This window comes from Natator depressus, chromosome 8 (genome assembly GCF_965152275.1).
Source record: "Natator depressus isolate rNatDep1 chromosome 8, rNatDep2.hap1, whole genome shotgun sequence".
NCBI classification, from domain to species: domain Eukaryota; kingdom Metazoa; phylum Chordata; order Testudines; family Cheloniidae; genus Natator; species Natator depressus.
Genome location: NC_134241.1, coordinates 28,912,257 through 28,926,317, shown reverse-complemented (window position 1 = coordinate 28,926,317; position 14,061 = coordinate 28,912,257). Strand labels below are relative to the sequence as shown.

The window sequence follows — 14,061 nt, the reverse complement described above, 5'->3', positions numbered from 1 at the left end:
TGACAGAGCAACTTGTATTCTAGTGTAAGCTTATTTAGTTTCACTAGATATTTGAAAACCAAAGTGACTAGCACGCTGTTTGCTTATGCTTATAATAGAGATCTGCAACTGCAAGGTTAAGCGGGAAAACTAAAACAAGTTGCCACTTCTGTTAGGGGTTACACACAGACTCATAGACTTTAACGTCAGAAGGGACCATCATAATCATCTAGTTAGATCTCCTGCACATTGCAGGACCTCACTCACCCACTCCTGTAATAGACTCATAACCTCTGGCTGAGTTACTGAAGTCCTCAAATCATGATGTAAAGACTTCAAGCTACAGAAAATCCACCATTTACATTAGTTTAAACCTACAAGTGACCCATGCCCCATGCTGCAGAGGAAGATGAAAAATCTTGAGCCAATCTGATCCAGGGAAAAATTCCCTGCCGACCTCAAATATGATGATCAGTTAGACCCTGAGCATGTGGGCAAGATCCTCTGACCAGACATCTTGGAAAAATTTCTCAGAGCCCTCTTCAGTTAGTGTCCCTTCACCAGCCATTGGAGATATTTGCTGCTAGCAGTCGCAGATCAGCTACATGCCATTGTAGGCAGTCTCATCATAGCATCCCCTCCATAACCTTATCAAGCTCAGTCTTGAAGCCAGTTAGGTTTAGTTGGTTAGAAACCTTTGTCCAATTTCAAGCCCAAACTTGTTGATAGCCAGTTTATATCCATTTGTTCTTGTGCTCACATTGGCACTTAACTTAAATAACTCCTCTCCTTCCTTCCCTGGTATTCATCCCTCTGATGTACTTATAAAGAGCAATCATATCTCCCCTCAGCTTTCGTTTGGTTAGGCTAAACAAGTCAAGCTCATAAGGTAGGTTTTCCATTCCTCAGATCATCCTAGTAGCCCTTCTCTGCACTTGTTCCAGTTTTAATTCATCATTCTTTAACATGGGAGACCAGAACTGCACACAGTATTCCAGATGAGGTCTCCCCAGTGCCTTGTATAATGTTACTAATTCTTCCCTATCTGTACCGGAAATACCTTGCCTGATGCATCCTAAGATTGCATTAGCCTTTTGCATGGCCACATCACACTGGTGGCTCATTGTCATCCTGTGATTAACCAATACATCCAGGTCTTTCTCCTCCTCTGTCACTTCCAGCTGATGCATCCCCAGCTTATAGCAAAAATTCTTGTCAGTCCCTACATGCATGGCCTTGCACTGTGCACTATTACATTTCATCCTATTTCTATTACTCAAGTTTACGAGGTCGTCAAGATCTTCTTGTATTATATTCTGGTCCTCATCTGCATTGGCAATACCTCCCAACTTGGTCTTATCTGCAAATGTTATTAGCACACTCCCACTTTTTGTGCCAAGGTCAATAATAAAAACGTTAACTAAGATCAGTCCCAAGACCAATCCCTGAGGAACGCTACTAGTAACCTCTGGCATGGTGCCCCCCATAAGGCTTTATGGAAATATGCTTGTGAATGTATATATGACATAACTGGAGTATGTTTTATGCTACATATGCCATGTAACATATCTCTGTAAAGGTTATGACCTACTGAATCTATTCGTCCTATTTGTATGCATGTGTCATTATTGTATTCGAAGTTATGAATATTGGCTGTATACTTGTCTGATTTTAAATAACCTTAGTAAGGCATTTGGTCAGCTTCTTTAGAAAGGAATTTGCAAGTTAAGTGCACAATCAAGAAGCACTTAATGCACAATGGATCTTGGAAGGTTCCAATCCACATAAGAAGTCTACCTGAGGACGTTCAAGGTAGCATGTAAACAATGGCTGCTGCCTGTAAAAACTGAGTCATGCATGGACATGTGACTTGCCCATGTGACTCCAAAACTCCATCTTGGAGCTGGACTTTGCATAGGAGAGAGGAGGGGGTCTCCACCCACAAGAGAAAGTCTATTTAAGCCCGTGGAAGACCCCTCCATTTTGTCTTCAGCTGGCTAAAGAGATAGTCTCTCCACCCCCAAGGATACCTGAAAGAAACTGGAACAAAGGACAGTAACTACAGGGTGTGTGAGTAATTGCTGGACCCAGACTAGAAGGAGATTAGTCTGTAAAAGGAAGCTTACTGGGATTCCTCTAAGGATGAGGTTTTTATCTGTATTCAGTTTTCTTATGGTATTAGATCTAGACTTGTGTGTTCTATTTTATTTTGCTTGGTAATTCCTTTTGTTCTGTCTGCTATTAACTGGAACCACTTAAATCCTACTTTCTGTATTTATTAAAATCACTTTTTACTTATTAATTAACCCAGAGTATGTATTAATACCTGGGGGTGGGAGGGTGGCAAACAGCTGTGCATATCTCTCTCTCTCAGTGTCATAGAGGGCGAAGAATTTATGAGTTTACCCTTTATACAGGGAAAACAGATTTGGGGTTTGGACCCCATTGGGAGTTGGGCATCTGAGTGTTAAAGATGGGAACACTTCTTAAGCTGCTTTCAATTAAGTCTGCAGCTTTGGGGCACATAGTTCAGACCCTGGGTCTGTGTTGGAGCAGACTGGCGGGTCTGGCTCAACAAGACAGGGTGCTGGAGTCCCAAGCTGGCAGGGAAAGCAGGGGCAGAAGTAGTCTTGGGACATCAGTTGGCAGCCCCAAGGGGGTTTCTGTGATCCAACCCGTCACAACCTCCCTCTAGCCTGACAGTTCATCTTTCAGTATGACCCATTGTAGTCTCTCCTTTAACTAGTCCCTTTTCTACCTTTCACTTCTCATATTAATTCCCATCTTCAATTTAACTAATAATGTCCCATGTGGAACTGTATCAAATGCCTTACTGAAATCCAGATAGATAAGAGCTCTGACTTTTGCATTAATTATGCATGTTTAATAGCAGAGGACCTTATTCTAAAGCACTTAGGCCTAGTCTACACACAGGTTTTTTACTAAAACTACTTTGGTTACAAGTACAATTTCTACTGGTATCGTTAAAGCAGCAAAGTCTATGAAAGTCTGCATGTAAACAAGCCTTTCCACCAAATAGTACCATGTTCTGCAAGGAGTTCCAATGATACCATAAGTAAGTGCAGAAGAACTGGGCCCAGGATAGTCAGCAGAGTTTGTGGATTAAATCCTACAGCGTCTTGTAATCATGGACTTCTAGAACCCTCAGATTTTTCTAGAAGGCTGTTTATAGTACTTTAAACATATTACAGCATTTTATAATCCATCAATACACACAGATTCAGAGAAGGCAAAACAGAATATCATTTTATTAACCAACATGCAGATAATCCAGAAGACCCAATTTTTACTGAGACATTCTAGTACCTCCCTCCCTAATGGTCTGGGCACTCATTCCCCCACTAACAAAGGTCACAGCCCCCAAAATTGTGATCTCAACATACTTCTTCTTGGTGCATGAAACAGACTTTCCTCACAGCATGCAACTCTTGTGTGTGCCTGATAAAGACCTTTTATGAAAATTCAATCTGTACATTAAGTTACAGATTCTCTCTCATCACTGCTTTCCAAGACTGCCACTGGGCTTTGAAAAGAACGGAGCTAGCCAAAAGAAAGGAGTAGCCAATCAGTACTATCCTACATGCAGGAACCACTTGGAGCCAATGACTCTGTGACATTGCACTCCATATTCTTCATATTGATATTATTATGATATGATTATGGCATAATTAGAATGAATTTTATACAAGACTGGTCATGTGCGGTGTCATTGGAAAAGTTATGATGTGCTAAATATAATTATTTTATTTGTATGCATGTATCATTTTTGTATCTGAAGTTATGAATATTGACTATGTATCTGTATTTCACATGTAGTCACACCTGGGTGATACCCACTAGGCAAAATGCTTCCAGTCTAGACAGCTGGCTGTGAAGGGCCTATTCAAGGTAATGGGCCATTAGGAAGAACAACTGGCCTTAGGAGAAGCTTATCTCCCATTGGGTGAGCCTTCTTGAGAAGGCTCCAGACAGCCTGTAAGTAATAAGAAAAGGAGGACTTGTGGCACCTTAGAGACTAACCAATTTATTTGAGCATGAGCTTTCGTGAGCTACAGTAATGGCTACCATGACTCAGCAAGGTATTCAAGGACATGTGACCAGGCCACATGACACGGAACTACATCTTGGATACCAGTGTTTTTCCACAAACTGAGTTTGGGACAAAGGGGTCCCACCATATGCTAAAGCTATATAAGGCAGGGAGTGACATCATCTGTTGTTCTTTAGTCCCCACACAAGAAAACTCCTGGAAACACCTAAGGAACAAAAGGCTGAACTGGGGTACATGCTGGACCCAGGCTAAAGGGATTTCTAGCCTGTGTATGAAAACCTGGGGATCCCAAGCTGCAAAGCAAGTGGAGCTTGTTCCTTAAGTATCTGCAAGCCTGCTTGTATCATCAGTGAGTGTGAGAGACTGTTAATTCAAATCCTATCCTTCTACTATGTTAAGCTTAGTTTGAGTTTTTGTTTATTTACTAGGTAATCTGCTTTGATCTGTTTGCTAGCACTTAAAATCTTTTGTAGTTAATAAACCTGTTTTTGCTTTATCTAAACCAGTGAGTCTGAATGAAGTTCTTGGAAATCTTAGCTCAAGGGGCAAAGGCTGTTGCATGTCCTCTCCACACTGAGGGGGAGGTGAACTGGATAATAAATTCATACTGGTCAGGGTATTGACCAGGGCAGGACGGTACAGCTCTGGGGTCCTAGACTGGGAAGCTGGTGGTTATTTTGGCTGTATTGTCTCTATTGTTGGTTTGTGCAGTGGCAGGTCAGCCCAGTATGTAACTGCAGCTGGGTGTGTCCCTACTTGTGTGAATGCTGGTGGAAGTGTAGGACCAGAAGCGGGTCTGCAGCTTGTCACAACAACACAGTGTGAGAGAGAGCCCAGGCTGCTGAGTCAGAGGCCTCAATGGTACCCCAGTTCCAGGTGGCACCCCGGGGAGGAACCCGTCACAGACTCCTCCTGCGCCTGGCCTTGCATCCAATGAAACGTGACAGTGCAATTCAAATTGTAGGAAAGGACTCCTGCATTTGCAAGGGCTACAATTCTAATTATTTGTCAGTATGTAAAGTTAATAAAACCGAAGCTTCAATACAAAGCTCCAAAAAATAGGTTTATTTAAAAGGGGGAAGATTTGGAATGTAGCAGTACTAAAGATTTGAACATTCTGGTCTCTAGAGGATTGGGAAAATGTGTTTGACTAAACATATTAACAAAAAGCCAGTCAGAATTACTTACCCGTTTTTCAACATGTCGCAGCCAAAGCCGGAATCTCTCATCATCCTTTACCCATTGTGGCAGCTCTTTTTCACCTTGACCTTGAGCTTGTTCTAACTGTTCTTTCAGTTCTTTCAGTACAGAGATCTCTTGCACTAACTGATTGTGCCAGGTCCTTGAAGCCTGCAGGTCTAACTCCAGGTCTAGTGAAGTTCGGATTAGACGCTCTGCACCAAAGGACTTAACTGAAGGCTGGAACAGAAGGGATTTATGATTAGAATAAAAAAAGTGTCAAACTGTTCCCATTTGGTCCGAATATGTGCGATGACCACTTCCTTCTCAAACGCACAATGTTCTGGAGATGAAAGGCAAAATCTCTGGTAACGCTGCTTTTGCAAAGTGGCTGCTCACCCGAATTTGCAGTTTCACAGTCTAGCAAAGTCTTATAAGTAAGCTTGCCCATGCTGCAGCTTCCAGCAACACTAGTGATATCCAAAGTAAGCCATGGGCTTCTGTACTTAGCTGACAATGGGCTGAAATGAGGAGTGTCTTCCTTACACCATTACTCAGAATATAATTTTACTTTAATACTTACACCTCAATTATCAGAATATTGCAAAATCCTGCAAAACAACATATTAGCACTGGTTTCACACCAGTGGATTTTCTCCTGCCCCCAATATCAGGCACATTAGTGTCCAGGAGTGAAAAGGTGAGTATTTCAATCAGACAGTTACAGTCTGCCTCCTGCAAAATGTTTCAGTGGTTGCCTAAGGACAGCAGCCCAATTCCACCCCATTCACATCATAGAAGAACGTGCACAATGATGTCACTAATGGCTGTGGAGCTTCATTAAGCACTGTTAAGTTTCAATGTACATCTGAAAAAGTGATTTTCAAATGCTTACAAATTAGCTATCCCACCAATTCCTTTGGCATGAACATGAGCCAATGAGAGCATAATTTACAAGCCACATTTAAAAATTTAGCTATTTTTGAGTTCTGTTTGGAAGGAAAATTGTGAGAAATAAATTTTCAAAGTGGGAGTTCTAGTAACTCAAGGGAGCAGACATATGTCACCTTTTGACAGACTAGTAAGAATATTTCTGCCAAAATGGAGAATTTTTTTTTTAACGCTATGAGCACATGAAGACAGGCGGTTTATATCTGAAATTAACCTGAATTACCTATTGGTAACTCACAAACCAATGCTTTAAGAACACGCTTGTTTTCTTAAATGCCAGCTAAGGGGAAAAATTTGTAGATGAAGTTTTTACCCGCTTCATTCTGACACTTCGCCTCTCCATAGCATTCCGAACGAAGGGTGGTTTCTTAGACAGTGTTGAACTGTCACTATCACTGCGATTTAGCTGAAAAAGAGACAGAAGTAATTGTTATAAAACAAGCATGCAGTGGAAGGCTATTACGAATGAGCCCACAGAGTTGCCGACATTTATAGAAAGCCATGGACTGAGAATTATCTGAGACAGTCACATGTAACAGTGCAATGAAACCCACCCGGTGCCCAAATCCAGCTGTTTTTCCATGGCCACTGTCCTTTCCTGGCCTCCTCCCCTCTGTATTTCAATGGTGCTGTTTGAGAAGAGGTTGGAAGATACCATCACTTTTCGTTAGAACACTGCACAGGTCACAACACAGTCCCCTTCCCCTACTCAACAGCAATAACTAGGTCAGACGAGACTAAAAAAATAAGATGTAATGAACAATGTTGCATTGGCTGGGGATTAAGTCATTTCCATCCGTAACTTCTATGAATAAGAAGAGCATAACATTGGAGAAGGATTAAGTATTTTTTTTTCCTTTTCAAACAAACTATTTCTATATATGAAGCTAACTTAGTGTGGCATGTGAATACCTTGACTTTTTTCAGGGTTTTTTTGCAGCATTTTATATATTTGGGGTCAGATTGTTCCTGGCAACGCAGAGCAAGAAACCTCTTTTCTTTGTGCTACTTCCATAGTGGCTGGACACAATCATAATCCAAGCGTAGGGACAATTCTCTCCTTGTGTACCTTTGGGACAGGCATTCAGGAGAGCACATGCAGAAATCCAAGGGCTGGAGGAGCAGGCATGTGCCTCCTGCATGCTAGGGAGCTCCAGGATATGATGCTACCACTGAGAAGGTGCAGGTTGGCATCACAAGGTTGTACCTATTATGCACAACTGTGATGTTAAATGTTCCATTTGATATGAGCATTAATTTACTGTACTCCAGGATATGCATCTGGAGTAAGGTCTAAGTATCCCTTGAATACTGAAACCACTGAGCCCTGGGCCATGTACCTTCCAGTGCCCTGAGACATGAATATTCCTTGGTATGCCTAAATGTCCTGTTGAGTGTTATTTATTGTATGGCTCAATGCTCAGAGGCCAAAGCGAAGATACAATTCAGAGATCTAGACTGTCGTGAAGAGAATTAAGCTCACAGCTAAAGCAAAGGCAAAACAGTTCACCTGTGAGCCTGATTTTGTCTGAACTGGATACGCAGGTTTTTCCAAGGACTGTTTTGCTGCACTCACTCAGTGTTAGGCAGCCCTTGATGTTCTACTAGAACACCTCAGTCCTCGGGTAGACCCGCACGTACGTCACAAAAGCAGTTTCCTGGCAGCATTTACTTGTATTCTACACTGGCTGAAACTAAAGGAGTTATTTATAGTCTATCCTGATCCTCAATCCTGGAACTAATTAATTATGAATAAACATTGAATCAAAGAGGTGGCACTGACATCCTCAGTCAGGACACAGATCGTTCAATTAGTGTCACACACAGCACCGTGGAGTCTTTCACGCTCCCTCAGTGCTGCTAATTGAAGTTAGTCGTTCTCTGCTTTCTGATTTCCATCACGACCTTTGATTTTAGAGGAGATAAACACTAGTCAGACACTTACAGTATCTCTGTCTGATGATAACCCTAATATCCACCTTTAAGCAGCATTAAATGCAGCAAGGCTGCCTCTGGTTACAAAAGGGGCCTAAGGATTAGACAAGGTGCTATTCTGAACTGTCATTCCTCACTCTGTGATCTAAGGCAAGTTACTTAATCTGTCTATGCCTCATAGTCCTCACTTGTAAAATTAATTGCCTACCTTGGTAAGACATTGAGATTCTTGGCTGACATATGTGCTACACTTTAATTAGTAATTGTTATTTATTTTAACTCACCCAAATTGACCCAGTTCTCGTTTGACATGTCTCAGATTTCTGTCTGGAGCCTTCATTCCAACCAGTGGCAAGTCATGGTCCATGTCAGAGCAATGACTCTGTACCAAATGTTGGCACTAATGCAACTTATTTTGGCAAGAAGAGGAAGAACCAGGGCATGAGATGTGGTGGCAGGCACTTGGCAGGGGCTTAGTGCCACAAAATACAGCAGTGTGCTTTAAGCAAGATGTGCAAGCGGTCCACAGAGATGGAGGGCTGAAGATAGCTGATCCAGTTTCTAATGGCAGAGGAATCTCCCTATGCTGAGTGACAGTTCTAGACCAGGACCATAAGCACAGAGCAGTGGGACTACATCACACAGACATGGGATGACCAGCGGTGGGTCCAGAACTTCTGTATAAGAAATGCCACATTTCTGGAGCTGCGTTCTGGTCCTTCACTGCCAGGATATGAGGCCATACCTGTCCAGAGGTGTGTTGCTCTTGCCCTCTGGAAGCTGCCTACCCCAGACTGTTACAGATCAGTGGCTAATTAACTTGGTGTTGACAAGACAACTGTGCTTTCTGTAATGTCAGTCACTAACGTTCTAGCATGGTGTCAGGGGTATCATGCTACTGAAGTGACATCTCCTACAAAGATGGCAAAGTGAGGTTCTGACCACTTAGTTTATTAAAGAACCTTTGCGGGTGCTAAAACCACTATCACAGCCAAGTTCCAATTTGGGTAATTATCTAAATCCTACCTAAAGTCATGCTAGCATTTTAATTATATTCATTCTCTCTACACTTCCTGCCCTAAGCCACTGTATTGTGCTGCTGTGGTACAACTGCTAAAATAGCTGCCTTTCAGGAGTCTGTAGTGATTCCACTATCACTTCCCATTGTGAGGTTTACTTAACAGGTGTGAAATGCTCTGTGGTCTTCTGATGTACAATGTCAAGAAAAGGTGCTGTACCCTCAACTCCCACTGAAGTTCAGGGTCACTGAGGATGCTGTATACTCTCCCATCAGTGCAGTGTATTATCAGATGAACTAAAGATACTGTGCAGTCACTCAGGAAAAACATTTACAACAAAGTCTGGGGACGTGGATTCCTTACCCGGCAGATGTACTGACTCTGTGGTCCTGGCGAAAATGTTTTGGAGCGGATTATGGTGCTACTTCTGACAAATTGAGTTTGTGGGGGGTTAGCCGCTTTTTTCTCTTTTGGACGAACTACAGTAGAAGATTGTGCAAGGCTCTCTGTGTTTGTCTCTTTATCCACCTGAAAGAAATACACTTTAATAAACATAAGAATGGCTATACTGGGTCAGACCAATAGTCCATCTAACCCAGTATCCTGTCTTCCAGCAGTGGCAGTGCCAGATGCTTTAAAGAGAATAAACAGAACAGGCCAATCATCGAGTGATCCATTCCTTGTCGTTCAGCCTCAGCATCTGGCAATCAAAGCTTAGGGACACCCAGAGCACACAGTTGCATCCATGACCATCTTGACTAACAACCACTGATGGACTTATCTTCCATGAATTTACCTAATTCTTTTTTTAACCCAGTTACAGTTTTGGCCTTCATAACATCCCCTGGCAATGAGTTTCACAGATTGACTGTATGTTGTGTGAGGAAATACTTCCTTTTGTTTGTTGTAAACCTGCTGTCTATTAATTTCATTGGGGGACCCCTGATTCTTGTGTTATGTGAAGGAGTAAATAACAGTTCCTTATTCACTTTCTCCACACCATTCACGATGTTATAGACCTCTATCACATCCCCCCTTAGTCATCTCTTTTCCAAGCTGAACAGTCCCAGTCTCTTTAGTTTCTCCTCTTATGGAACCTGTTCCACATCCTTAATCATTTTATGTTATGTTCTTATGTACCTTTTCCATTTCTAATATATATTTTTTGAGATGGGGTGACCAGAATTAAATGAAGTATTCAAGATGTGGATATATCATGGATTCATACAGTGGCATAATGATATTTACCATTTTGTTATTTATCCCTGTAACTGCCTCCCCCCAAAATACTATCAATGACAATTGCTTTTGTGTTTCAGCCTGAAATCCCACTTCTACTTTCACATGCAAAAGAGCAACTTTTCATGAATTAAACTACAATCTAGAGCAGACAAAGTTGTGTCTCTTTCTTGGCTCTCCTTATGCAATACACTGTAGTACTGCCCTCTCCAAACTTGTGAGTAATTTCAACAACTGTATCATTTCCTATGGACTCAGTTGCAAGTGACCTGTGTAAATCCTGAGTGACTCCACTAACTTTTCAGATTTACACCAATGTAGCAGATTAAAAATCGAGCCTTTAAATTTAGATTATCCATTAAAGACCACCTTTTTGTTATTGCACACCTGCAACTGACAGAGACAAGGCAATCTGAGCATTAAAACAGGCCCTTGATTAGGTAAATAGGTGGTGATTAGATAGTACTATCATTCAGGATTACATTAGGAGATCCCATGTGCTAATCATGTTGTCTGACAGTGCTTAGGTGAAGAATGCTTCCAAGACCAGGGGACATGGTATTTTGGATTAACTGGCATTTCATAAATGTAGTGTTATTTAAAATTGAGGTTTGACTGTAATGTAAGAGCTATCTTAAACTTCATGTGATTGCCGTAGTTCTCCTTAATTCAACATTGGCCTGGTCAGCTTTGCAGCAGATAGTACTTAGTCCTGCCAGGAGTGCAGGGGACTTGTCTAGATGACCTCTCCAGCTCCCTTCCAGTCCTACGATTCTATGATTAACACAGGGCCCACAAAAAAAAACTTATCACAAGTGAATAAGACAAAGGGAAAAGGATGAGATCAAGAAATATGAAGATGTTCCACTCAGAATTGTTTTTAGCTCTTTTTAAATCGTAAAACTTCAAAGCAGCAGTAGAAAGAGACGAGCAATTCAGACTATGACAAGTATGTAGTCCAAAACAAAACATTAGAGGGCTATATGTTGGAAGCTGTGGCAGCAAATTTTCCTCCAAAAATGCAAATTCATGGGCTTTCCCCTCAAAATGAATTTGATGCAAATGTACACCCCTGTTGCAACAAAAGCCTCCTGTATTTGCATGAGTAAATCAGGTAACTGAACAGGGAAGCATCTGAATGACATGATTTGCTTATGCACACGCGGGAGGTTTTTGGTAAATGCAGGGCTGAATGGCCACAATATATATGTACATGCACTCTTGCAGATGAACACATTAGTGTTAGTAAGTCTGCTTTTCATTTGATAGGTCTGTGATAAGTTGTTTGGGCTACAGTGATTAGAACAAAAACAAAATAAAAGGAAACGTTCCCAAATTCACGTGGAACACCTTCCCCACAGCCTTCATCCCACAGTATGATAATTACTCCACCAAGCCTCTTATTTCCCCTGAAATGCTGCTTGCTGTGATGCTATAAGAAACAGAAAAACACTCCATGTAATTTTCCAAAAAAGCAAAAAAACAGAAGGAATTGCATCAAGACCAGCAATTAGGGACGATAATAATAATGAACAATGAAGTGCTTAATTCATCTTACTAAATATCAGACTTTTGGAAGCGACAACATTTACTCTGGGCTTTACCTTTACTGCTACCGACTCAGCATGCACTTGGGATTCTGGATTCTCTTCCGCCTCCCAGAGTGTTTTTCCATCATAGAATTCTTCCTCCTCTTCTGCTTCATTGTCACTGTTCCCATCCTGCTCTTCTTGCTCGGCAACCTCCTCATCTTGCCTGTCATATAAACTGCTTCTGTTACTGGGCTGGACCCACCTGGGACAATACCCCCATAGCATCCTTGATGCTGGTTGGTGTCCTAAGTACTCTGATCAAAAAAACCTCTAGAGCTGCCAGTTGTACCAGATATCTCATGACGTCCCATGGAACAAGGGAATAACAAAAGCACGCCGGTTGGAGTGGAAGAACCAGCAGTGAAACAGTTAAAGGGAATTTTCTCGTCTTTCATTCTATGGTAAGGAGATGACTATGGTTTAATACATTTGCTTCAGTTTCTGCCACAAGCTGTATACTGGGTCTGGTCCATTTGGGTTTGACTTAGTGCTGCTGGTCCAACTGTATGGTGGGTTTAGGAGGCTGACTCGGGGATTCCCCCAAACTGAGGTACTCTCAGTTTGAAAGTTAGAATTATGTTAAACAACATGTTCTTGAGAATCTTTTGGGAAACCTGAGCTCAATTATGCATTTTGGTAGATTCCCCACCAAGGTTCATGCTAAGTTTTGCTTTGAATTTTGTGGTTGTTTGAACCTAACACTCAGTGAAATGTGGGACTGACCATGTAATCCACAGCCAATTAAAGAGCTCATGCAAATCCCTGTGAACTGAAGCTATGGTATTTCACAAGTCCATCAAGCACTATGTGCCACAGATTAATATATTTTATCTCTTCCAATTTTAACTTTTACTATCTCTAGTCTCAATTCTCAGGCACATGCTCTTCTGTTTCAGTGGCTACAGCATGTTTCTATTGATGTAGAAGAAGATACCAGAAATGATCTTTTGCAAAGTTCAAGAACTTTGATCAGCTACTAGACACATTTCAATATTACACGATTGCACCTTTGTCTGCATATTATCACATTAAACTTTGACTCATTGACATCCTTACCGGAAACACTGTGTCAAACCCATAGAATCCACAGACTCTTATACTATGATAAGCGAATAGGATGCCACCTACCAATTCTCTCCACTAGTTAAAGTGCTTCTGCTTTCTTCCAGCTTCTTCTCTACTGCTTCCAGTTCAACAGCAGTCTGTTCCAGCAGTGCAGATACAGAGTCCTGTATAGAGGAAAGGGCTTTATTTAAAGACAGAATTCATTCCTAAACCCCATCAGCTATCAGAGTGAGTGTTCCATACTCACAATAAACCCGAGAAAAAAATAGGAAAAGGTCCATCAGTCAGGTAAAAAGTTACATCCTAAATCAAACTTTTAGTTTTATTGACCCATTTAGTATCATAATGAAATTTTTTACATATAAGAATGCCATGGAATCACACAACTCCTGATTTCTTCTCAGAAATGTAATATATTATAGAGGAGGTTTATGCAAGCTTCCTTTTAGCATTTGTCCTTACTGTTTTTTCAGCGCAGGATACTGCAGAACAAATATCCCCTTGTTTGTGTTTTCTGCTTTGCTTCTGAAGATATTTATAACTAAGAAGGTTGTACCAGCGTGTTGACTTCTCTCCAGATCTACATATTTCAGCAAGGCTAATTTGTGCCCCACCCTGTTGGAACCAAGAAAAAAAAAGAGTTGTGAGTGCCATCTCAGAAAGAAGTGACTGCAGCAATAAAATGTCAGCAGAAATATGTAGCAGCAAAAACCAAGGCTTTGGGAGCTGAAGGTTTAGTTGTCCCTGAGAAAAACCACCACCACCACCACCAATCTTCACTCTCTCGCTATTTCAGACATCATCTTGGTGATGGTTGGATGATATTAAATTGAACCATATTGTTGGTGGCTTCCAAGGGTCAGTACACAAGAAAGATTCACTTCAGCAGCTGCGTGCAAATAAGTGTCAAGAATGATGAACAATTATGTTGTGGCCATGGTAACTTGCAATCACTTTCAATTAGCAAGAATAAAAGACAACAATTAAAAAGAGATGGATTCTTTTCTAATTTAAGGGCTCATCAAATTGC

At 41.3% G+C, this 14,061-nt stretch overlaps 1 protein-coding gene across 3 annotated transcripts in view; it reads right to left on the bottom strand.

The window, feature by feature from the left end:
• Nucleotides 1–14,061, bottom strand: part of WWC1 (WW and C2 domain containing 1) — a 136,031-nt gene that overhangs the window by 10,072 nt on the left and 111,898 nt on the right. For all 3 annotated transcript variants that reach the window (XM_074960667.1, XM_074960668.1, XM_074960669.1), the window contains 6 exons: nt 13,494–13,646; nt 13,095–13,195; nt 11,979–12,129; nt 9,499–9,663; nt 6,495–6,587; nt 5,240–5,470 (listed from right to left, as the gene is read on the bottom strand). In XM_074960667.1, coding sequence (XP_074816768.1) covers nt 5,240–5,470; nt 6,495–6,587; nt 9,499–9,663; nt 11,979–12,129; nt 13,095–13,195; nt 13,494–13,646 — 894 coding nt within the window. The remainder of the gene's footprint in view (nt 1–5,239; nt 5,471–6,494; nt 6,588–9,498; nt 9,664–11,978; nt 12,130–13,094; nt 13,196–13,493; nt 13,647–14,061) is intronic.